Genomic DNA, 24,253 nt, shown 5'->3' with positions numbered 1-24,253 from the left:
CCTCGCCTTTCCTTCCCTTCTCACCCTCCAGGACCACTCAGCGCTGCTTCGGTTTTTCTTTCCTAATGTTGTTTTTATTTTCTCCTGTATTCTGGTATCGCTGCTTGGCCCCTCCATGCCTCGAGCCTCCGTGATGCACCCTCTCCCCTTTCCAGTCCCTCCAGCACGCTTCTTACAGCTCCCAGGTTAACCTGAACCTTTGCTGTGCGCAGGTTTCTGCAGCGCCCATCCCTGGTAGCAGAGGCAAAACCTAAACTCTTTGTTTGGCACTCACAACTCCACGATCTGGCTTTCTTCAACCTTCCCACACCGTTTCCCTCTGTAAATACCCCTTCGTTCTAGCCACACCAGTCTTTTTGCTCCCCTTCCCTCACATCCTGGCCTACACAATTCCCTGCTTGTGGAGTCCCTTTCCCGCTCCCTTTTTTCAAAACCCCACCTGTGTCTCAAGGCCGAGGTCAACCCTGTGAGGTCTGTTCTCACACCTCCAATTCCTACTGGGATTCAGCGTCTGTCCCATCTCTAGGAGAAGATGGAGTCTGATGCCTGGGGCCGGTGTTACTTTTTATTCCTTTTACTTTTCTTCAGCTCTTAAAAATGTCATCAGCTTGAAGAAAAACACAGATGAAGTAGTAGGCTTGGGTATATATCAAGGCCATCCTTGAGGGGGGCAAAAGAAATCACAGAAAGATATCCTGGGGGATATGTAGCTGCCCTCTTTCTTTCCACGTGGTGATGGTGGTGAAGTTATTGGTTGACTGTAACAGTCCCTTCCTTTTCACTAACTGCTGAGTGATTTTTTTCTTGTCCACCCAGTCTTTCCTTCTCTCCACCCCCCTCCCCACCTGTTTCAAGTCTTCAATCCTCTGCTTACTAACAGTGGCCTTGGCGTTGATACTTACTGTGTTATCTTCCCCTGAAGATAACATATTGTCTGTATTGAGTTCTCAGTCCCAAGCCACTTATTAACTGAGTGACCTTTGCACTTCAGTAACCTGCCTGGGCCTGTATTATAATTTGTAAAATGAGGTCATTATGAGCACCTTACTGGGTGGTTGAGAATAAAATGTGATAACATATGTGAAAATACTTTGAAAACCATAAAGCAGCAAACAAAAATAGCGCTATTGCCATTAATATTTACATCTACGTGTACTTAGAATAGCACCTCAGAAATTGCTGGTGTTGTCCAGCTGGTGTTTTCCAGGGCTACTCATCCTTAGGCCTGTGTTCCTACCCTACTAAGCTTACTAGAGCCACAGAGGAACCCTAATAAAGTACCTTCAGTTATGGTTTTGTAGCTGGCCTTTGTTTCATTCTCAGGTGTCTTGTTAAATTAGAGGGTGAAACTGTTGTAACAGGGGGCTCTTGTCAGACTGGTTTGCAAGACATGAATACACAGACCTACAAAAGGTTAAGAAGGTTACAGAGTAGTAATATTTGCTGTCAGAGGTAGTATGTTACTGATTTGTTTCCATACAAAGCTATTGCCTGATCACTGGTGTGTTGCTAGACCCTTTGGGGAGGCTGGGGTTTCAGTAGTGAGGGGGCACGTCTTTCCCCCGAGTAGACTGGGGTCCGTGCAGTGAAGCGGTGGCGGAGGCCTGGGGGAGCCTAAGCGGGAGATGGGTGGTCAAGCCCAGCCCGCGCGACCCTGTGTTCAGCCTGCGGGAGGGTGTGGGGCTGGGCCGGCAGGTCAGCAGATGCGGAAGGAGGGACGGCGATGGGGGTGCGGCCCTGACACAGTGTGGGGATGGTCCTCAGCACGGGGGTGGGAAGAGAACGGTTGACAAAGGCCTTGAGAGTGTGGCCCCGGGGAAGTGGTGACCAGGAGCAGAGCTGGTTGTCTAACAGCTTCTGGGGGAGGATGGTGATGGACGGGCAGACTCTGGACAGGCGGAGGGGCGGATCTGCAGGCAGCCGAGACATTTTGTCGACAATCAACCCTTTATCTGTATCATTTCCACCAGTCAGCTTTGTGGTCTTCTAGTAGGCAATGTCATTCTTGTTATGAAAGCTGCATGACAGAGAATCAGAAGCCTTTTTCAAGTTCATTTGTACTTATTACTTTCAGCCTTTGCTCTGTGGCCTGAAACACTGCAGCATTTGTGTTTCTTTGGCTCGTCAGCAGAATTTCAGGAAATGCTATAAACGTAGCCGTAGATACTCTGAGACTACTCATTCTTAAACTTGTATTTCTATTGACTAGGCAGAGTGGAGCCACAAGAGGAAGCCCCTAATAAAGTACTTTCAGTTATGGTTTTATACCGAGACCTTTGATTCACTCCGAGATACCTGTCTTCCGTCTGGTGTATCAGGAAAGCAGCCCGCTCGGTTGTCCTTGGTCTTCTGTGCGCTGAGCCGTGAGCTTTCAGTCGCGGTCCCCCGTGTCTGTTAAAAGGCGGCCATGATTCCCCATAATTGTTTTTTGAATTCTTTCAGAGTCACATTGTAGCTTTAGAGCAGAGTCAGGTGCAGTGTTAGCTGACCCTGTTGCGTGTCAGAGAGCTGCTCTTCAATAGTACCTGCTGGGAATTTGGTGGAAAATTCTCTTCCTGTCGACAGTGCAGTCTCACAGGGCAACAGAGGAGGTTCTGTCTTATAACCCTTTTTGTGCAGTTGTGTTTGCTGATACTATGAGGGCCCTGGAAGGTGGGGTCCGAAGGCTCCTACATCTAATTTAACACATCTAGGGTGTTCTAAGTTAATAAAGGTCATGAAGTAATTTCACAGAGTGCTTAATCACATGTAAAAGAGTTGATTGTGGCTTTTTGGGTTTTTTTTTGGCAAAATAGAGGTGCTACTAGGAGCTAATGACAAGCCTAAAATATTCTAAAATTGTGACTAAATCAGAAAAACCAGGAGCACACCACCATAAGGTTTTTCAGGAGACTTGCTAAGCTGTAAACTGTACGGCAGTTCCCGAGCGGAGCCGGGGAGAGCAGCATGATGTCGTCTCACCAGAGGAGTGGAGATGCTCCTCAGGCGTGCCGTCCTTCCCCCAGGATGGCATTGGCTTCCTTCTCAAGTTCAGCGTGCCTCAAACCCTGATGGCAGCCTCCCACCACTCCCAGACATTTCTCTGTGCCATGTTCTGATGGTGCCACCATTGCCAGGAGGCTGCAGCAGGATCTGGAGCTCGGCCGTGGGAGTGACGGGGCAGTGATCCACCTGGTGTCCTGCAGCTGGAGCGCGCCATGTTGTTTTCTTAACGTAGGTGCTCGGGGATGCCCACATGGTGGTTGGCGTCGATGATTCCCAAATGGCTCACCAGCAGGTGAACCACTGTTGTCCCAGCGAAGAGAAGAAAACATGGTTAAAGGACCTCTCAGAAGTGTTCTGAGTCCATGTGATGTGACTGCAGATAGAACATAAGCATATTAGGTATAGTAACTGAGCGTGCAGCTAGAGTAAGTAGTTCTGTCTATTTATTTTCATAATTGTGTAGGGCTGAGCCTGAGTCAGAGCCGGCTGTTTAATCTGCATTCCTGAAAGCGCCTGTTAAAGCGGCCGGAAAACTTCTGGCAGTTGTCTTAATGGGAAACCAGGGGGATTGAATTTTACTTGAAATTGCCTTATATTTGGGCATGTATGCTATATATGTAATATTTAAATAAATAATTTGGATATTCAGGTATATAATCATAGGTTTGCGATTATTTTTACTGTTATATAATAGCATAATATTTTAATTTGCCCTTTATTGCCATGGGGAGGTTAGAAAAGGCAAAGATTCTGGGCTTCCCTGGTGGCGCAGTGGTTGAGAGTCCGCCTGCCGACGCAGGGGACACGGGTTCGTGCCCCGGTCCGGGAAGATCCCACATGCCGCGGAGCGGCTGGGCCCGTGAGCCATGGCCGCTGAGTCTGCGCGTCTGGAGCCTGTGCTCCGCAACGGGAGAGGCCATAACGGTGAGAGACCCGTGTACCGCAAAAAAAAAAAAAAAAGAAAAGGCAAAGATTATAAGTGGAGAAATTGTGGTGATATTTGAACAAAATAAATGCTTAAAAAATTTTTTTTTTGCAAATAATGTTTTATGTTTAAAAAGTAGTAGTGCAGTCCTCACCTTGCCCAGGACTGTGAAGGTGACCATGCAGGCTGAACCTGTGCAAGCTGTCTTCCTCATCAGTGGACTTAGTTATAGTTGTTGTGATCTTCTTTTTGTCAGGACATCAAAACCCTGTAAATTATAAAATATACAAAGAGATGCCAAAAGCAGTGAAACTAATATTTCTTTAGAACACTGTAGTTTATCACATTAGAAACATTGAGAATTAAATTACATAACCCTTTGACCCAGCAGGTCTGTTTCTAGGTGTGTACCTTAGAGCAATACAATAGCTCCTTTTTACAATATTTTAAATTATAATGTGTGCCATCATAAAATTATATCCCTTTTAAAATGTACCTGAACACACGATTTTAAGAAATCAGTACGATACCCTAATTGTAATATAAAGTGAATTTTAAAAATCAGTTTACAGTGAAGTATTTTGTTATGTACGTGTTTGGGCATGACTGCACTAGAAGACACAAGTCAGGTGTTTGTGTTCCTGCTAACGGATGTTTCGGTGTAAGAGATGATGATCAGAGGCCATTCTATAGGAAAGGATAGGGATGTCAGGATGTATCAGGATAAGTAAAAAACAGACCAGTCTCACTTGTATTTGATCCAAGAAAAATAAAAAACAGTAACCGAAATAAGGAAAATGTGCCGTTTGTGTTACAGATTGTCAGGTGAGAAAATGAGGACGTGTAATAACCTCACGAACGAGCTGAGCCTTCTTTGTAAGAGAAATGTCAGCATAATTCCCCAGCCGTGAGAGGGTCAGGGGAGCGAAGGATGCTCCAGAGAACGTGTTACCTCTTGCTCACACCGGGTGCCGGGCTTGCATTTGGTGTCTAGCATAGGAAAAGGTTTTGGAGACTTTGATGTGATAGGCAGGAGGGAAGGAGGATGGATCCAAAAAAGAAAAATCGACACCGAGGTTTAATAACACCCAGGATGGTGGGACTATAAGGAAACATGTTTTCACACATTGCTGGCCAGTGAGGAATAATTTAACAGTATATTTTAAAATGATCAACATCCTTTGACTCAAATTCTCAGATTATCCCACAGATATATTTGGCACACATGCAAAATGATATATGCGCAGGATTATTTGTTACCATGTTATTTGTAATAGCAGAAGATTGGAAACACAAACAAATGTCCATCAGCAAGTGAATAAAAAATAAATTAGGGCTTTTGAATTCATTGGTATGTGCAATCATTGCAGCTATAAAAAAGGAAGAGGACATCATGAACTGATATGGAAACATCTTCAGGTTATATCCTTAAGCGAAGAAAAGCAAAGGGAAATGGATGTATTTATTGGCATATATATATATACAATTCTAGATAAGCAAGAAACCCATGACTTTAATTACCTATTGTGTGGAAGAGCAAACTGGGCTGCAAGGGAGACTTTTCTTATGTATACCTTTATTACTGTTTCAAAAATATATATATTTTTTGAAGGTTTGTGTTAAAAAAGCTCTGTCCTAAGCCCCCTTCCATTGCTGCTGCTATTACTGTTTTTTAAAAGTTTGTTACAGCTGAAAAGAAACATCTCTGTGGAAATATGGACTTTACGCTGTTGCTAATGGTGGTTTAGACAGTCAAGGTCAGACAGGCAGTTTCTGGTCTCATACTCTGAAGACAGTTTCTTTATGATTCAGTAATGTCTTGGGACACGCATAGATCTATGAAATGAAATATTTGAAGATGAAAACTGCTTTATACTCTAGTAAGCATGAGTAGTGCTAAAAACCACATAACCGGCTTTATTGGGAAATTTGAAACATTATATAAATACAAACTGGATGTTAACATACTTCATATTGTGTTCTCATTTTGTTATTTCCCAGTGTTTTAGAACTCAGAAGGTACTCATTCCTATTTGAATGAAGGATTTCTGCCCTTGATTTTTTTACTTCATTGGTTTGATTCTCCCTCAACCCCCAGGCTCAGTTTTTTAAATTTAATTAGAATGTTTTCGCCTGTGATATTTCACTGACATTATACACTTGTTTCTAAAACATATGAAATATGCATTCATACTTATATTCAGGTGGTTTGAAATACATATGTGCATTTATTTTTCAGATTATCTTGACTAATTGTAAGAAACTATGTGTGTTTAAATACTGAAATGCTAATAACAACCAAAAACATTTTGGTTTGCTCTTTAGCAGAAAGATAAAAATATGTGAAGCAAAACTTATAATTACTGTCCATGAGGAAATCCCAATTTTTGCCTAAAAGAAAATACATTCCAAAGAAGAAAGGAGTGATGGCTGAGATAGCTGGATATTTAAATTGGAATTTAGAAACAGAAATGGAACAATTCACTCACTTACATTGTGAAGAAGTATGTCTACTGCTCTGTATGCCCAAAAACCAAAGTATAGATCCACATAAAAACTTGTGCAGGAATGTTCATAGTAGCATGATTCATGATCTTAGAAAGCACAAGCAACCCAAATGCCCACTAACCAGTGAATGGATAGACAAACCGTGCTGCATCCGCATAACGGAATTATTATTGAGGCACAAAAATGAATGAAGCACTGACACACACTCCAACGTGGATGAACCTTGAAAACGTTACACTGAGTGACAGAATCCAGACACGAGAGGACAGGTATTGTCCAAGTCCATATGTGTGGAATGTCCAGAACAGGCACGTGCCTAGAGACAGCGAGCAGACTGGCGGCTGCCGGAGGTTGGGGTAAAGGGGTAGCTCGGAGTGACCCCTAATGGGTCCGCAGAGAGGCCGGCAGCCCAGGCGGAGGAGGCGGCGGCAGCGGCCAGTCTAGGAGATGCCAGTGTGAGGTCGAATTAGCAGGCCCAGCAGTTGGCAAACGTGGAGGAAAAGGAGGGAGGCCATGTGGTCTCCTCTACTCTGGGGGCCGGGAGGAAGATGATGAGATCCTGGAAGACAGCCGAGTGGAGGTGCACGGTGGGCAGTTGGACAGTGACCCAGCACGGGGGGGTGAAGCCTGACACAGGTCAGACAGGCATGGTGTGTAGGGTGAACAGGGGACCTCAGACAGAGCCCCCGGAGCACCAGCCGTTATGAGATGAGCAGAGAACTAGGGACCAGGACAAGGGGGAAGAAAGAGGGAAGGGGAGGGTTCAGAAGCTCCCCCATAGGATGGGGTAGGTGAGCACTGAAGCTGGACTGGGTTCAGTGGGAGACAGGGGTGGTGCTGGTGTGTCAGCCAGAGCTCATTCAGTGAGGCTGGAGGCTGAGGCCACCTTGCAGTGATGAGTGGGAGAGCAGGAGAAAGAATTAGAGATTGAGGTACGGCGACTTTGGGGGAAATTATCTAGACAGCTTACGTCCACGTAGGCGGCCTGTATTTGCTCGTGCCCTGTAGTTTTAACCTTGTTTAGAAAGGAAGAAGGAAGTGAAGATTGGCCTTTTTTTTTTAATAAGTTGGGCTAATGATTTCATTCTTTTTGTTTTAATTTTAAAATTTATTATTATTATTATTTTGGCTGCACCGCACGGCTTGTGGGATCTTAGTTCCCTGACCAGGGATTGAACCCGGGTCCCGGCAGTGAAAGCACTGAGTCCTAACCACTGGACTGTCAGGGAAGTCCCTGGTCTTTTTTTTTTTTAAAAAAAAAAACAAAACGAGTACATACTTAATTGAAATTAAACAGGAATATAAGTTAAAAAGAAAGACTCATTTCCGGCCCACTTTCGCGTCCATAGTGGATAATCTGCATTAGCAGTTTGGTGGGTGTCCATCTATATTTTAAATAAGAAATACAAGTTTGGGCTTCCCTGGTGGCGCAGTGGTTGAGAGTCTGCCTGCTGATGCAGGGGACGCGGGTTCCTGCCCCGGTCCGGGAAGATCCCACATGCCGTGGAGTGGATGGGCCCGTGAGCCATGGCCGCTGCGCCTGAGCGTCCGGAGCCTGTGCTCCGCAACGGGAGAGGCCACAACAGTGAGAGGCCCGCGTACCGCAAAAAAAAAAAAAGAGAGAGAAAAGAAATACAAGTTTGTGTTTGCTTTTAACCCAATTGAGATCGCATTGCAGTAGTGCTCTGCACCATGTTTGTTAGGTTCAGAGTATACAGTCTCAATTGCGTAATTGCCAAATGCTAAGTATGAGCATAAATTTTGTCAGTATCTATTCTCAGAAACGAGAAAAAATAAATCAGATATATTGGGACTTTTGAACTGCTTATGCATTTTGCTCTGTTGCTTGCAATAATCAGTAATTGAAAATCCAGTGCTATTGCATTCACGGCTTTAAATATGTCTAGTGAGCTCATGACTCAGATTTTGCACAGGTGTAAAGTTTGTCTTTTTTCCAAGTGTCCCTCTGTCCTTCTTCTCCCATCATTAGGTCGCAGAATAAGTAGATAGTTATACATAACCTTTCCAAGCATATTTTAATCAACACATTAGAGTTTCAAATATGATTTGCTGATTCATTTTAATGTATAAACTTCTAATTTTCTTTCAGTTCAAAATTTGACATGCTTTTAAACCTAAGACTGTGGCAAATATCAATAGCTTCTGTCAGAAGATAAACTAAGTCAGTTCTGCAAGTCAGTTTTTCAGGTGTTCATTTTAGTTTGCTAAAAATTAGACCCCATTTCCATTCTTTATTATACTCCGTGTCCCTACAGTAAGAGGACATATACTTTTTGCCTCCAGCGAAGCTTTAGTCTTGTTTCAGCAGGTTAGCAAAAATAATGAAACGTAATTTAAAAATAAAACAGAGCTATTGGTGGAGATTATAGAGAATAGAAGATGTAGAACCGTAACACGGATGGTCAGGTAAAGAACACGGGAAGGGTGTCGGGACCACGTGAGGGTAGGAAGTGGCCAGACCCTGCTGCTTCCACTTCCCTTGGTGTCTGGGAAGAGAGAATGGTCATCGCTTCTAGAACCAAATGTTGCATCTGATCCATAGGACTTACTTTTTTTTTTTTAATAAATTGATTTATTTTTATTTACTTATTTTTGGCTGTGTTGAGTCTTGGTGCTGCACGCGGGCTTTCTCTAGTTGCGGCGAGCGGGGGCTACTCTTCATTGCAGTGCGTGAGCTTCTCATCGTGGTGGCTTCTCCTGTTGTGGAGCACTGGCTTTAGGCACGTGGGCTCAGTAGGTGTGGCTTGCGGGCTCTAGAATGCAGGCTCAGTAGTTGTGGCGCACGGGCTCAGTAGTTATGGCTCGAGGGCTCTAGAGCACAGACTCAGTAGGTGGCACGTGGGCTTAGTTACTCTGCGGCATGTGGGATCTTCCTGGAGCAGGGCTTGAACCCATGTCCATTGGCAGGCGGATTCTTAACCACTGCGCCACCGGGAAAGTCTCTTGATCATGGACGTTGATCAGTCATGTCTGGTTCATGTAATCTGATCCAGTTATCTAGATCCAGAAATGATAATTATCGGCATTTTCACGCATTATGTGAAATCAAGTTCTTAAATTGATTTTAGTGGTTGCATGTTATTTTCCCTCGTCTCAGTCCTAGAAGATGTCAAATGGAAATACAAATCTGTATTGTGCAGACTTATACTTTAAACGGAAAATACTCCAGTGATTGTTGTATCTGTTCAGTTTCAAAGAATACTTCAAACTTTAATTACAGTAAATAGAATGTCACTTTTAACTGGCTTACAGTACTTTTTAAACAGACATTTTTTTCTAAAGAGAAAAAAATTTAGATGCTGACAGTTAGGTTCCTGTCATGGTGATAGAGTAGATCGTTTATTGCACGTATTTGGGATTTATTCAGGCTCCACAATTTTTTTCTGCAATGATAACACAAACACAGTGTGCATATGAACATGCTTTTGGAATCTTAAACTTTGGAATTTCCTGTCTAATGTTTATCTAAACTCCTAAGTTTAAATTTGCTTTGATACTTTTTCGGTTGAATTCTTTTGAGCAAAGAGAAAGGCTTTTCTTTAAGGAGTAAAAATAATTGTGAAGTTCTGTAAATTTTTTTTCTACCATATTCGAAGCAGTATATCATAGAATGGTTTTAACTGTTGAATTTATTGTAAGAAACACTTATATTTAGCCAAAATGTTGGGAATTAAATATTCTCTTAATAGGTGAATGAAGACAGTTTGGAGCTATTAGGAAAAACTTGAGGAAACGTTGTATGTAAAAGACATAGGCTTGCTTCTGGTGATGAAAGAGTTAAAGGAAAAGTGACTATGGAAAAAGGCTTGCGTGTGGAAGTGGGGCTAGATGGCGGTCCCTTCTAGCTCCAAGGGGGGTGAATGTGTGAATCGCTAGTTGCGCGTAGCCGGCGTGTACAGGCGTCTTCAAGCTCCTCCCGCCCCCGCCAGCCCACAAACTTGCAGTGTGCACTTGTTATGCTTTGACTCCATATTTCACTTAAAGGCAGTGAAATGTATTCATGATAGATGGTAGGACTTTGGAAAATAAAACCCCGAAATTCAACCCTCCTGGGGCCTACAGGCTGCGACCCTACCACCTTGTTGTGGTCCTTTGCCCTTCCCATGTCTCCCTTGTCTTCTTTACCCACGGAAATTCCGTGGTCCATTATCATCTCTCACACACACACACACACACACACACACACCCTACCTCAGCGCACACACACACACACACACACACACACACACCCTACCTCAGCACACACACACACACCCTACCTGAACACACACACACACACCCCCTACCTCAGCACACACACACACACACCCTGCCTCAGCACACACACACATACACACACACCCTACCTCAGCACACACACACACACACACACACCCTACCTGAACACACACACACACCCCCTACCTCAGCACACACACACCCTACCTGAACACACACACACACCCCCTACCTCAGCACACACACACCCTACCTGAACACACACACACACACACACCCTACCTCAGCACACACACACACACACACACACACACACACACACAACCGCACACCCTACCTCACCATACTCGGAAACCCGCTCCCGTTAAGTCCGTTCCCTGTCCGTGGGTGTCGCTGGCAGCCTGCAGTGGACCCGAATGCCCGCGGTCGTGGCACTGGTGTCCGACCCCCTCTCTGCTCAGTGGCTACTTGGTGCCCGCCCCTCCTCCCCTCCCCAGTGCACCGCGTGCACCCTTCCCCTCAGTGCAAAGGCATCTGTTTTCTCAGGGAGATTGGAAGAAATTAGAAGAGGACTTCCAGAAATTCCCACCGCACATCTCCCTGTGTGTCTGGATCTGTGCCTCCGTATTTGAGTGCCTTTCTCTTGACTGTGGGTGAACTGGGCGCCCCCGGGAAAGGCACCCTCTGCACGGACCCAGCTGACTGACCTGCTCTTGGCTGCTCGGGTAGTGGCCATTGGCTCCCACCTCTCCCCTGGACTCTGACCGTCAGCGTGCGAGCCCCTGTCCCCTCCTGCAGCAGGGCTCTCTTGACCCTGTGTCTCCTTTAACCACTGCCCTATTTCTCTTCTCCTCTTAACTCAAAGTCCCTCAAAAGAATGAGAGTGTGCCCACTGCCGTCCTCCTCCCATCCTCTGTTGCCGTCTGTCCACCCAGGCTTTCGGCCCTGCCAGGGCTCCCGACCTGCTATGGTCATGGTCACCGCTGGCCTCCATTTCAGCAGACCCGCCCACCAGGGGCCAGTCAGATGACTCCCAGCAGCTGTTGACCCTGGTGACCATTGCTTCTGGAGCACTGGACTCCGAGGTGTTCCTCTTCCCTCCTGGCCCCCCGCGGCCGCCCTTGCTGACGCCTCTCGTTTCCAAGCCGTCCAGCGTTGGCTTCTCACAGGGCTCAAGCCTCATCTTTTATCGCCCACGCTCAGTGCCATGAGATCACTCTCCCACCTTGGCCAGCATCCCCGAGAAGTCCAGACCGGGAGGTGCAGCTCCACTTGAATGCCTTAGAACCTCTCCAATTAAGCTTGTCCGAAACTGGACTTTTAGACCTCCCTTCAAAGCCTGCTCTTCCCGTAGACATTCCCTTCTCAGAGAATGGGGCCTCCATCCTTCCCTCGCTCCTGCCAGAATCCTTGGAATCGTCCTGGACCCTGATTTCTCTCAGATTTGTTGGATCTGTCGGCAAATCCTGCTGGCTCTACTCTCCAGCGCGCCCTGCCCCCCCACCCCCCGCGGTGTGCTCACTCGCCTGGCCTCGCCTGCACTTTCCCGATGCCAGGCTGCCTCCCCACATCTGGCCTCACCCTCTTACAGGCTCTTCTGAGCACAGCATCCAGAGGACCCTTTGAAGGCTGATGATGGCCACAGCAGGGGCACATGGGATCCTTGCATTTCGCCCTGAGAATTCTTCTATGTTCTGCGTCTCTCTAGTCTTGGTCTCGGGTCAGACCCTCACTTCTCCCCAGGGTTCTTGCTGTGGCCTCAGCTGGCTTCTCACTCTTAACCTCCTCCAGCCCAGCTTCGGCCCTGCTCCCAGGGACTTTTGTTTACCCAGCAAACCCATTTTGAGCAGCACATCCTTTGTGTCAGGCACTGCCTGGAACTTTGAACAGTTTGGCCCCTTCCCTGTTCAGGGCCCCCAAAGTCTGTAAATAAGACAGCTCCCAGAGCCTTCAGGATGAAGCACAGACTCCTTACGGGGTCCGCGGGACCTTAGTCTAGCCTCTGCCCACCTCCAGCCTCACCTTACTCCTGCCTGCGGATGCCCTTCTCCAACTTCAGCACTGTACTTTCATGACGAGGCTCTTGCCAGCTGGACAGCTGGGTCCTGCTTGCCATTCAGTGCAGGGGCCATCCCGGCAGCAAACCTCCCATCAGAGATGGCTTCCGCTCTGCTCCCACGGTGGCCTGGGTGACTCTCATGCAGAGCACGGGGGTCGTTGCTCGCTTGCCTGTCTGTGCTGTCGTAGCGCCCGGGGAGCGGCCAGGCTCACCTCCTGGCGTTCAGCCGTTTCTCGGATGCATTGTGACTTCCAGTTAGGATGGCAGCATAAACTCATGCTTTGACATGTGTCTTCTCCAGACCCAGCAGTGGAAAGATAAATTTAAACAGAGAAACATAAACCAGAAAATATGGCCAGGCCCCCAAAAGAAGAAAATACCCTTAAGGATAGAAGCGGGGTACCCAGTGTGGGGAGCTTGAGCTGGCTTGATGCCCCGGCCTGCGGTGCTCCAGGCCCTGAGCCGGTGGTGGCACAGGAGACGTGGCTCCCGTGGGTTACGGTGATAGGATCCAAAGCGTTGAGGCGAATTAGAACTAGATTCAGACTCACTTTCTGAAGCTGGGGTTGGCCTCGGTGTATAGAGGCCAACTGCCCTCTACACATTGGGGCTTTGTAGGAAGTTGTGGGCCCGGGTGGGTAGAAAGCAATACCTGGAAGGCATGGCTCTGGTGGTTGGTTCTCTAAGAGGATCTGCACTGTCTGTAATGGAAGCGGGCAGCAGGGGCCCTCGGTCACCATGGAAACGTAGTTCTGGCCTGAGGCCTTGGGAGGCTCAGAGGGGCAACCACAGGACCCAGGCTGGGTGGGGGGGAGGTCGGCACCAACAACATCACCTCCTGCTCGAGGGGAGCTGGAACCCAGATCCCACAACACGAAGATCTCACGCTGAGAGACCCTCCCAGAGCCCGCTCCTTATGCAGCCGTGCCTTGACTCCATGTGAGATTCGCGGATGGGGCCTGGCAAAACCGTCAGAGAAGTGTGCTTCAGATGCTTCAGGCCTGAGCTAACATCCATGAAGAGCAACTAGAAATCATAGGACAAGAAGAGACAAAAATGAAACAAGAGCAGGAGGGCCTGGCCAAGAAACAACTGGAAATCCAGTCAGTGAGAAACATGTCAGGATGATGAACTTTGGGCTGGACATAATCAAAGACATTTAGTGACAGGCATTTTCTTCATGAAACTGACTCAGACTGCAGTGCAGAGGGGGACAGTGTGATCAAAGAAAAATCCAGGGCCCTGAATTCAGACGACCTTAGAGCCAGCCCTGCCTTTGACCCTCACGAGTAGTAACTGCCTCTCAGCCTAGGCTAGTCTGAGTCAGGCTTTCTCTCACCTGTAGCGGGAAGAGTGTTTCTCCTACAGGATCTTAGTAATTAGATGGAAACCTCTCCCTGATGTTAGACATTAGATGATCTGACAGTCAGCTAGTTATTTACCAGAGGAATCAGCTCGTCAGTGTAATTAACATGGGCACATCTGAAAGAAATCTCAGAAACTCAGGAAGGGAAAGAGCTTGCTGCCAGGACAGGGAGGGGAGACGTTGTCCACGTGGCTGCCCCGGCCTTCCTGCTTCCCAGCCACAAAGCCCAGTGCCGATGCTGCCGGCCAGGTCTCTGAAGATGTATCTTCAGAATCTTGGTCAGGTTTGAAGACACATTGGATTATTTCTGTCCAGCGTTCCTGGGATGTCTTCGTGTTTGCAGGTCTGCGCTGAAGTACTGAAGTGAAGAGTTGTTCACGTTCTGTAGCTGATTGATGCTCTCTGGAGCAGCCTTGTCTCCAAACAGCACCGTGTATACGTGCGCGCGCGCACCTGTGTAAATTGTGGTGAAATATATACAACGTAAATGTACCATTTTAACCAGTTTATTGACTGTCTGGCTGACTTCAGTGGGGTCAGGCCAACAGACTGGCCTTGGGGCGCCACTAGCCTTTTCCCGGGGGACACTCCAAAGCCTGTTGCCTTCTAGACCTTTTTCCTTTACTCTCCCCAGTGGTTCTAGGTCACACGCCTGTGAGTCATTTAAAAAAATCTTTATCCACTTTGGCATTAGGATTTACGTTCAGGAAAGTATCTCGGACTCCCCTGGGTCTTGAGAAGGCAGGCTTGGATCCCCTCCCCCGCCGTGTGCGTGCCAGGCTCGGGGGTGGAGGGGTGAAGGTTGGTCGGAGTTGTGGTGTTCTGTGTGGTCTTGGGCTGCTCGGTGGACCCCTCGTTCTCTGGAGGGTCAGAGAGGCCCCGCTTATCCCAGGGCGGGAGTTGTCTTTGTGTGAAGCCTGCAGAGGCTCGACGGGAATTGGTCTTTAGAGACACTCTCTCGCTCTCTTTTGTATTTATATTTATATCTATTTACTTATTTAACTGTTTTCTAGGAGTTTGCAGCACTTACTAAAGAACTAAATGTATGCAGGGAACAGCTCCTCGAAAGAGAAGAAGAAATCGCTGAGCTGAAAGCGGAAAGGAACAACACCAGGGTTAGTAGGGGATTCTCTGTGTTAACATTTGCCTCGGGGTCACGACTGCGCTCCGTGTTGCTGTCTTTAAACTCAAAAGATGATCCACTCTGTCTGTTTTTAAACACATTTTCGACATTTTCCCACTGAGTGGACTGGGGTTGATCAGTTCAGGGTTCTCATACCTTGCTTGAAATTTATGATGAGAGTTAATGCAATTTTAATACATTCGAGGGGGAATTTCTCTAACTTTATTTATTTATTATTTTTTGGCCACGCCGCACGGCAAGCGGGGGCGGGTGTTAGTTCCCTGAACAGGGATCGAACCCACGCTCTCTGCAGTGGAAGCACACAGTCCTAACCCCTGGACCGCCGGGGAAGTTCTCTCTGACTTTAGACAGAACCAGAGGGATTCAGACCTGTCTTCACACGGTTTTGGCTTTAGTGTGAGATTGAAAGGAGTTATTGCCCCAGATTCAAATATGAGATTGAAAGCGCTCTGTAAACCGTGCTCACCTTGGCCTTGCCCTGCAGCTGCTGCTGGAACATCTGGAGTGCCTGGTCTCGCGGCACGAGCGGTCCCTCAGGATGACGGTGGTGAAGCGGCAGGCGCAGTCCCCGGCAGGCGTGTCCAGCGAGGTGGAAGTGCTTAAAGCACTGAAGTCGTTATTCGAGCACCACAAAGCCCTGGATGAGAAGGTACCGCCGCCACACGGCAGTTCCGGGTTTGTACACGTGCTGCGTCATTTGGCGGACAACGCAGGTGTTTGTGCAACTTTAGTTGACTTTTGAGCTTCTTGAATTCTTGTAAACACGGTTTTTCTATAAGAAGCCAGAGTTCTACATGGTTAAAAAGTATTAGTTGGCATAAATGTCTCAAGATTTATTATATCCTGTGTATCAAGTGGCTATTAGGAATTGGGTAATAGAATTTATTTAGGGTGAAATTTTAAAGCTGTTAGCAAGCCGGTTTTCTCGACGTTAAGATCGACGAAAGACATTAAAGGTATTCTATTATGTTATATTACACTAATAGTCTACTAGGATAGCTATGCGATAAGAATTGAATTAACACATCTACACACACTCTAACTGAATCCCTTTTGTTTTCAGGTGAGAGAGCGCTTACGAGTAGCACTTGAAAGGTGTACTTTGTTAGAAGAAGAATTAGGCGCCGCGCACAAAGAGGTGAGCGGGGTGGCTCGCCACAGCCCAGCTGGGCGCTCCTAATTCTCAATCCCTTCCTTTTAAAAAAGTACGAAGACGGTAGTAGTCGATATCAGATGTTACTTACCTTTCTGATTGAGGACCAGCCCATCTGGGTCATTTTAATGATTAGTAAACTAGACTTTTATTTCGGAGTTGCAGAATCTCTTAAGTACCCATGTCTCCAGTAGAAGGTAAATTCTGACTTTAATGACCTGCTTATATTCAGGATGGATAACATCACCATGTGTTTTCTTTTCAGTTGTGTTTTTCCAAATGGAGTTTTGCTGTCTTTACTTATTTCTTTACTCTCATTCAATTGTTTGCTTTTAGCTAATGATTCTTAAAGAACAGAATAACCAGAAAAAGACACTAACGGACGGGGTGCTTGACATAAACCACGAGCAAGAGAACACGCCGAGCGCGAACGGAAAGGCAAGTCCCTGGTCCCCTCTGTGTGGTTCTCGTCCCACCCGTCCAGTCTGTGCACGCGTGTTGGGAACCTGTCGCCAACGCACCACTTCGGCCCGAGCGGCCGTGAAAGTTGTGTGAACCCACAGCGTGCAGAAGGCAGCTTTGACCTTACCGACTTCCCAGAAGTGCTTTATTTCCTCCCTCAGCAAACAAGACTGTTTAAGGGTTCTTTCCCCCCATTAGAGATCTTCTGATGGTTCTCTAAGCCACGAGGAAGACCTGGCTAAAGTGATTGAGCTCCAGGAAGTCATAGACAAGCAGTCAAGGGAGCAGAGCCAGATGAAGGAGCGCCTGGCCGCCCTGTCCAGTCACGTGACAGAGCTGGAGGAAGATCTGGACACGGCCAGGAAAGACCTCATCAAATCTGAGGAAGTGAACACAAAGTTGCAACGGGATGTCCGTGAAGTGAGTGACAGTCGCCATGTCAGTGTTGTCATGGGGTTGAACGTGTGGACTGTTTTGGTTTGATTGTCACTTATTCTCCCGGTTACTTCAACCTTGGGGTGACTGTATGAGTAAGAGCAAAACAGAACAGAGCCCTGAGACTTTGACTGGCGGCTTCCCCGTTTCTGTGTCAAGGTCTTTAAAGGTAGGGGAGGCCTGGTCCAGCTGGTCCGTTGGCAGCGGCACGGACACGAAGCCGGCCCTTCCTGCTGTGCTGCTGTGGCTGTACTGCCCTGGGTGTGGACTCCTCGTTCCTATAAGTCCTAGGCTGTCGAATGTATTCCTGATCATGCTCAGATTTCCTTTTGATACACTTCGAGCGAGCGTGGTGGCCTCTGCGGCGGTAGTTCTCTCGGAGAGACGCGAGCATGGGCTGTGGGCTCTGCCAGGGCGGCACTGTCGGCTGTGTTTCTAGTTTTCCGATGTTCCGCGCCTTGAGGGGAATGTACGATATTGATGGTGGTGGTCAGACAGAGTGGCACTTGTTCACACTTGGGTCATCAGGCTCTTGCTGTAAGAATACGTAGAAATGTGTGCATCTCTGGCAGGCGTTTCTGCGTGTGGCATGATTCATGAGGAACTCGCCCGCTGTCACTAAAAACAAATGAGCGCTGGGTGCCTTCCCTGGCACCTCCTCCTGTTAGCGTAACCTCTCCTTTGCAAACAGACAGCTCCTACCCCCTCCCCCACACCTTGTGAGACCACCGCAGAGAGAACCCCTTTCACGTGTATGTAGAACAGGTGTACATTCTGTTTAGTAGCTTGGTGTGAGTAATTTTATGTAAGAATTCAAAACAGATCTTTGCATGTATCTGTATAACCTGTCTACATTATTCTTTGGCAACAGGAGGAGGTGAGGTGGCAGAGTTCAATATGCAGAGAATTTCGAAAACGAAAATTTTAAGACTTGCCACTTTTAATATTAAGACTTTGCTAATATTGGCTACTTAGTGAACAGGGAGGGACCTGAAGCGGATTTTTAGCTGGGGACGGGAATTGCAGTAGCAGAAAGTTCAGGTCCTAGTTTCAGCGTTTGATACTGTGTAATATAATTTTGCTTTAGAAGAATTAGGCTTTAGAAGGCTGCTTCCAGTTGTATGAAACTTCTTTTGTTTGTTTTCAATTTCATTTATTTTTGGCTGCGTTGGGTCTTCGTTGCTACACGCGAGCTTTCTCTAGTTGCGGCAAGCGGGGGCTACTCCTGTTGCGATGCGTGGGCTTCTCATTGCAGTGGCTTCTCTTGTTGCGGAGCATGGCTCTAGGCGCGCGGGCTTCAGTAGTTGTGGCGCACGGGCTCAGTAGTTGTGGTTCGCAGGCTCTAGAGCGCAGGCTCCATAGTTGTGGAGCGCGGGCTCAGTAGTTGTGGCACTGTGGCTCACAGGCTCTAGAGCGCAGGCTCCGTGGTTGTGGAGCACGGGCTCAGTAGTTGTGGCTCGCAGGCTCTAGAGCGCAGGCTCGGTAGTTGTGGCGCATGGGTTTAGTTGCTCCACGGCACGTGGGATCTTCCCGGACCAGGGATCAAACCCACGTCCCCTGCGCTGGCAGGCATATTCCTAACCACCAGGCCACCAGGGAAGTCCCCAGTTGTATTAAACTTTGAGTTCTGTTTCCATTTGTTAATATTATTACTTTAATTCTGTGGTAATTGGATGAGATTTCATCCAACTTTTACCCAAGAAAATGAGACACATATCTCACTGTTGTATCTCCACCTGTATCGTGAGGCAAACAGAGGTCCTGTCTTCATGGCAGATACCTTCCCCCTCCTGGAATTCCTGCAATAACAGGATATTTTATTATACTTTTTCTCTTTTTTTTGGTAATATTATGTAGAAAAGGATAAACTTGGTAAACTGAGTGGCCAGACATAGCATTAAGACAGATGAGTGCTGGGATTTCCCTGGTGGGCCAGTGGGTAAGACTCCGTGCTCCCAATGCAGGGGTCCAGGGTTCGATCCCTGGTCGGGGAAGTAGTTCCTGCACGCCACAACTAAGAATTCACATGCCGCAACAAAGATCCTGCGTTTCGCAACTTAAACCCAGTGCAGTCAAAATAAATAAATATTTAAAAAATAGATAAAAAGACAGATGAGTGCGAATTACTTGGGGAATATTTATGATCTTTGAGGTAGGTGCGTTTTCATTCACATCGGAGAAAACTGGCATGTCTGTCAATTTAATTTTGAGGACAGTAATTTTATATTTGATTTGAAACTTAGGATTGAGCCCAGTTTGTTCTCTCTCTGAGTACACCCGTCTGTTACGTATTGGTTACTTCCCTTCTCTCCCTCTGAAATGCCCGACATAGGCCATGGCCCAGAAGGAAGACATGGAAGAGAGAGTCACTACTCTCGAGAAACGCTACCTCGCAGCACAGCGTGAAGCCACCTCTGTGCACGACCTCAACGATAAACTGGAAAATGAAATTGCAAATAAGGAGTCTATGCATCGACAGGTAGTGGTTTTTATCGAATTTTGTCTGGGTTTTATTAATTACTTACTAATGAACGGGGGAAGACCTTTTCCTGTGACTTCCATGTTGGAAATCAAGTCCCAGGGTAAAGTTTTTATGATCTTAGAGTATTATGTTCAGAAGTGTGGTGTACATCGTAGATCAACTGTACTAGAATAAAATAAATTTTAAAAAAAATTGTGGGTGACTGCAATTTACAGGTTTTCATTTTTTAGGATTTGGTTCAGCCATTTTGTGGAGCTGCACTCCTGACTCTTGTTGCCTGTTAGCATTTTTACCAAAAGAGCAGAGAGTGGCAAAGAACTTCAAGGCAGCTGGCTGCCTGTTGGTAACTGGGGTCAGTGTGGTAAATGGCAGATTGAGAGACGCAGTCTGAGTAGTAAGGTCTGTGCCTCCTGTGGTTCGGTTCGCCTCACTTGCTCCTGTTTCCGTGTGGTCTCAGATAACCAAGAGTTAACTAGGGAAACCAAACCTGGCTTCTGGAAAACAAAGTGAGTTTGTCTGGTGTGTTATGAAGTGTATCATTGGCCCCAGAATAAAAATAAAATACTAGAAAGCCATTAAAACTTATGGTGTGGATGCTAATTAAGAGCATTAAAATGTTCAAAATAATGACTTTAACAGGCAGATCAGAAAATACTACGCACCATGCGCTGTTATTTTCTGAGGGTTTTGAAGCATAACCTGTTGTTTGTATATGTGCGTAGAGATATGTGCACACAGAAAACAAGAGAGCTGCACAGAAACAAGCGTTAGCCTCTCAGGAGCTGAGCTTACAGATGATTTAACATGTTCCCTTTTCTAAAGAAAGAAAAATCTGTCTAAATTTTCTACATTGAAAATTTTTCAGAGTAAGAGGATTTTCTAAAAGAATGACCCTACGTTTACAAAGCTAAAACTTGACCAGTATTCCCTTAGGCCCACTCTTAGCAGGTCTGGATTTCAAAGGAGATGAACGCTGTATTTTGGCTTACATGCCCGTGGCAGCCTGCTGTCAGTAAGGTTCCCTTCAAATGATGATTCTGATGATGTTTTAAGAAGGGTTAGTACTGAACCCTTCTTTCCTTAACTTGTCAATAAGAATAAATAAGCTCCTACCGAAAACGGGTTTGCTTTCATGTATAGGAACTTGTGTGTGTGTGTGTGTGTGTGTGTGTGTTTTAAGACTTCTTTGGAGGTATTTAGGAAGAGCAGATACTTTTGGCAAGAGGTGTTTTGCACGTTGAAGTCAAGCCCAAGAAAGTGGGTGCGCGCTCTTCACAGAAAGAAAAACTTCACTGTGAGGCAGCTGGCAAAACAGCTGTGCCCCCCTCGGAACGGACTTATTAGACGATTGAAAACGGAAATGGCTGAACCATTCGCCCGTGTTGACGCTTTGCTCTCATTTTGTAGACTGAGGATAAAAACCGCCAGTTGCAAGAGCGCCTGGAGCTGGCGGAGCAGAAGCTGCAGCAGACCCTGCGGAGAGCGGAGACCCTCCCCGAGGTGGAGGCGGAGCTGGCCCAGCGGGTGGCCGCGCTCTCCAAGGTGCTGCCCTGGGTCTCCTTGTGGGGCAGACGCCGGAGTTGGGTGTTGAGGGTGATTTGTTCACGTGCCTTATCGTTGTGGTCTTGTCAGCGCCCCTAAATCCACCAAGCAGCTCAGACTTGTTTTCAGTGCTGTACTGTCTGAGACTGGAGCAAGTTTGAATGTCAGACATTATCCCTGCTTTCGTGTCATCCCCACATTCTATTCCCTCCAGTTTTGTCAGATGCGTTGTGTGTGTCCCCAGGGTGCTTCAGCTCAGAGTCACCGCTGCTTGGAGCTACTCAGGTCAGCGGCCCCAAGGTTAGGGCAGGAGCTTTGGGGAAGAGCAGGGTAGTTTTTCTCAGAAGTGGGAGAATCCCGTTCTCTGTCGAAGACCGCCAGAGTGACTTCGCGGTAAACAAGTTTTTGAGTCTTTATTCATTCACTGGTTCAACACATCATGGTGGGGCATGTGCCAGGCCCGGTCCCTGCCCTCACAGCCTCACCGTCCCTGGAGAGCCGGCAGGTGAGAGGGGGTGTCCCGGTGACGCAGCGGCGCTGGGGGCGGCTCGTCCACACGGCGGGGAGGAAGCGCACAACCGGCCACCGGCCCAGTCTTTCAGGCATATGGTCCTGCACTGCCAGTAGGCGCTGGCCAGGCCCAGAGGCCCTGGTGCATCCGTCAGGAGTTCTGTGTTGCCTGCCTGGAGCTTAGTGAGCTGCTGAGGGGGCCGGACAGACCCGGGGTGGGCAGATGGCGTCAGGTGCTCCCAGACCTTCCTTAGAGCAAGTTCATTGCTAACAGCTGTAACAGAAGCGCTCCTTTTCCTTCATGATCTGCATTTAAAGTCTCGGTTTCTTTTCTCCCCTGTCATCTCTCCTGTCCCTGGTTGGCCTTGTAGTCTGACCTTTTGTCTGCTGGAAACTCGGCCACTAAGGAAGCTAAACTGTTCGAACTTACCTCCCAGATTAGGAAGGTAGAACGTGTACATCGCTCTTGACTGTGCTTGCCGCTTCCTGCTTCCTGTGCTGACTCACCCAGAGCAGTCTGAGGCTGGGGCGAAACACAGCCCCCGGGTGTGGGACCTGGGGTGGGGGAGCACAGCTTCTCTCACAAGTCGATCGCCAGCGCCCGTCACGCCTCAGTCACCTGCCCGAGAGGGTGAATTGCCTCCCGGGGTCACGCATGGGGCCACGCAGGACGTGCGAGCAGGCGTCAGCGCGTGCCTTCCACTGAGCACGGGGTGCGTAGTCCACGCACAGCACGTCCTGCTTGTTGCTGCTGCAGTCGTACCCCGCGTGTTGTCAGGAAAGGGCAACTGTGAGCTGAACTGACACCATCCTTTGCTGGCAGGCCGAGGAGAGACACGGCAACATCGAGGAGAGGCTGCGCCAGATGGAGGCCCAGTTGGAGGAGAAGCACCAGGAGCTGCAGCGGGTACGTGTCCGGGCAGAGAGGCCGAGCGCCGGGCCGGGGCCTGGGGCTGCTCCCCCCCCCACCGCCGTGTGCACTCAGTGTGCGGCCTCATCTGCGCGCTGTCTGCTGATTGGCACACCCACCACGTGCTTGCCCGCAGGCGGTGTGTAGGGGGGAGGAGGCCGCCTGCCGCTCTGACCAGCCTTTTGCGGGAGCTGCTCCAGGTACAGGTGGGACCTTACGGGCCTCCCTCAAACAAGCCTGAGGTGCCAGCCTGGGGTGCCCATGCCACTTAAGGCACAGCGTCCTAGGCGTTGGGTCTGCTTGCCTGGGGTGTGGCACTGGAGTCCCAGATTCCGGTCACGGGCCTGATCGCTGTCCTGAACCCCAAAGTATTGTTCCAGACACAAAGGTAGACGTAGGGATGGCCGTTCCTGAGCAGGAGGAAAACTCCTGTGCTCGGAGATGGGGTAAAAAGGAGCCTCGGGAAAGCGTGGTGGTGGAGGCTCACATCAGCTGAGTCCTGAGGGAGCTTTCCTGGAAGATCTGGTCACACGGCGAGATGGAACCTCCAGGAAATAGAGCGAGTGGTGGCCCCAGGTCCAGGCGTGCGACATCAGTATTGTCACCACCAGAAAGCGGCGTTCCTGGGCCTGGACTGCAGAGCATCAAATGTGAGCTTCCAGGAAGGAAAGCGTCTGCCTCCCATCAAGAGATCTGCATGCCAGGCGCCCCTGCCCCCGACACAGGCATGCGCCCTCCCCTCTTAGGCGGAGAATTGGACTCTGACCGCTTGAGGGGTGCACTTCATTACTTCCAGAACTCGTTGCAATAGGGATGCAGTTTATGACTAAGGCAATTCAAAGCAAACTTTTAAGTGGTTTTGCTTTAGAAATATTTGAGGGACTTCCCTGGTGGCACAGTGGTTAAGAACCCACCTGCTAGTGCAGGGGACGTGGGTTCGAGCCCTGGTCCGGGAAGATCCCACATGCCGCAGAGCAGCTAAGCCCTTGCGCTACAACTACTGAGCCTGCGCTCTAGAGCCCGCGAGCCACAACTACTGAGCCCACGTGCCACAACTACTGAAGCCCGCGCTCCGCAACAAGAGGAGCCACCGCAGCGAGAAGCCCGCGCACCGCAACCGAGAGTAGCCCCCGCTCACCGCGACTAGAGAAAGCCCGCGCACAGCAACAGACCCAACACAGCCAAAAATAAATAAATACATTTTTTTTTTTTTTAATTTGGATGCTGACAGCCTTATCGTACGGTGAGCTGGGCCTCTTCTAGATGGTGGTGGTCGCTGTGTTTTGGGCGTGATTCTGAGCGCTTTGTATTTAGTGCTTCCAACAACCTAGGAGAACAGGGAGACCCGCCGAGGGGACCTGCCCTGATGTGTGCTGCCTGTCAGCACTTTCTGTCCCCTCCACTTTTCTTCTGTGTTCATTCAGGGTGTGGGGTGAAAATAAGCTTTTGAAACCATGAAGTTGATGCTAGTTTTATAGAACACAGACTTACCAATTTTATTACATTTAAAAATTACTTGCGGTAATTATTTCT

The 24,253-nt window shown here is 48.1% G+C and overlaps 1 protein-coding gene across 4 annotated transcripts in view; it reads left to right on the top strand.

Annotated features, from left to right (window-relative positions):
- PPFIA1 (PTPRF interacting protein alpha 1) overlaps positions 1–24,253 on the top strand; it is an 87,801-nt gene that overhangs the window by 21,054 nt on the left and 42,494 nt on the right. For 2 of the 4 annotated variants that reach the window (XM_067747973.1, XM_067747974.1), the window contains exons 3-11: positions 15,096–15,197; positions 15,711–15,875; positions 16,290–16,364; positions 16,716–16,817; positions 17,040–17,261; positions 19,609–19,755; positions 21,166–21,300; positions 22,182–22,256; positions 22,634–22,717. In XM_067747973.1, coding sequence (XP_067604074.1) covers positions 15,096–15,197; positions 15,711–15,875; positions 16,290–16,364; positions 16,716–16,817; positions 17,040–17,261; positions 19,609–19,755; positions 21,166–21,300; positions 22,182–22,256; positions 22,634–22,717 — 1,107 coding nt within the window. The remainder of the gene's footprint in view (positions 1–15,095; positions 15,198–15,710; positions 15,876–16,289; positions 16,365–16,715; positions 16,818–17,039; positions 17,262–19,608; positions 19,756–21,165; positions 21,301–22,181; positions 22,257–22,633; positions 22,718–24,253) is intronic. The other 2 variants (XM_067747976.1, XM_067747975.1) reach the window with 1 other exon arrangement.

Source organism: Pseudorca crassidens, chromosome 9 (assembly GCF_039906515.1).
Source record: "Pseudorca crassidens isolate mPseCra1 chromosome 9, mPseCra1.hap1, whole genome shotgun sequence".
Taxonomy (NCBI): domain Eukaryota; kingdom Metazoa; phylum Chordata; class Mammalia; order Artiodactyla; family Delphinidae; genus Pseudorca; species Pseudorca crassidens.
Note: the sequence above shows the minus strand (reverse complement) of the source record. Positions and strands in the feature narration are given on the sequence as shown.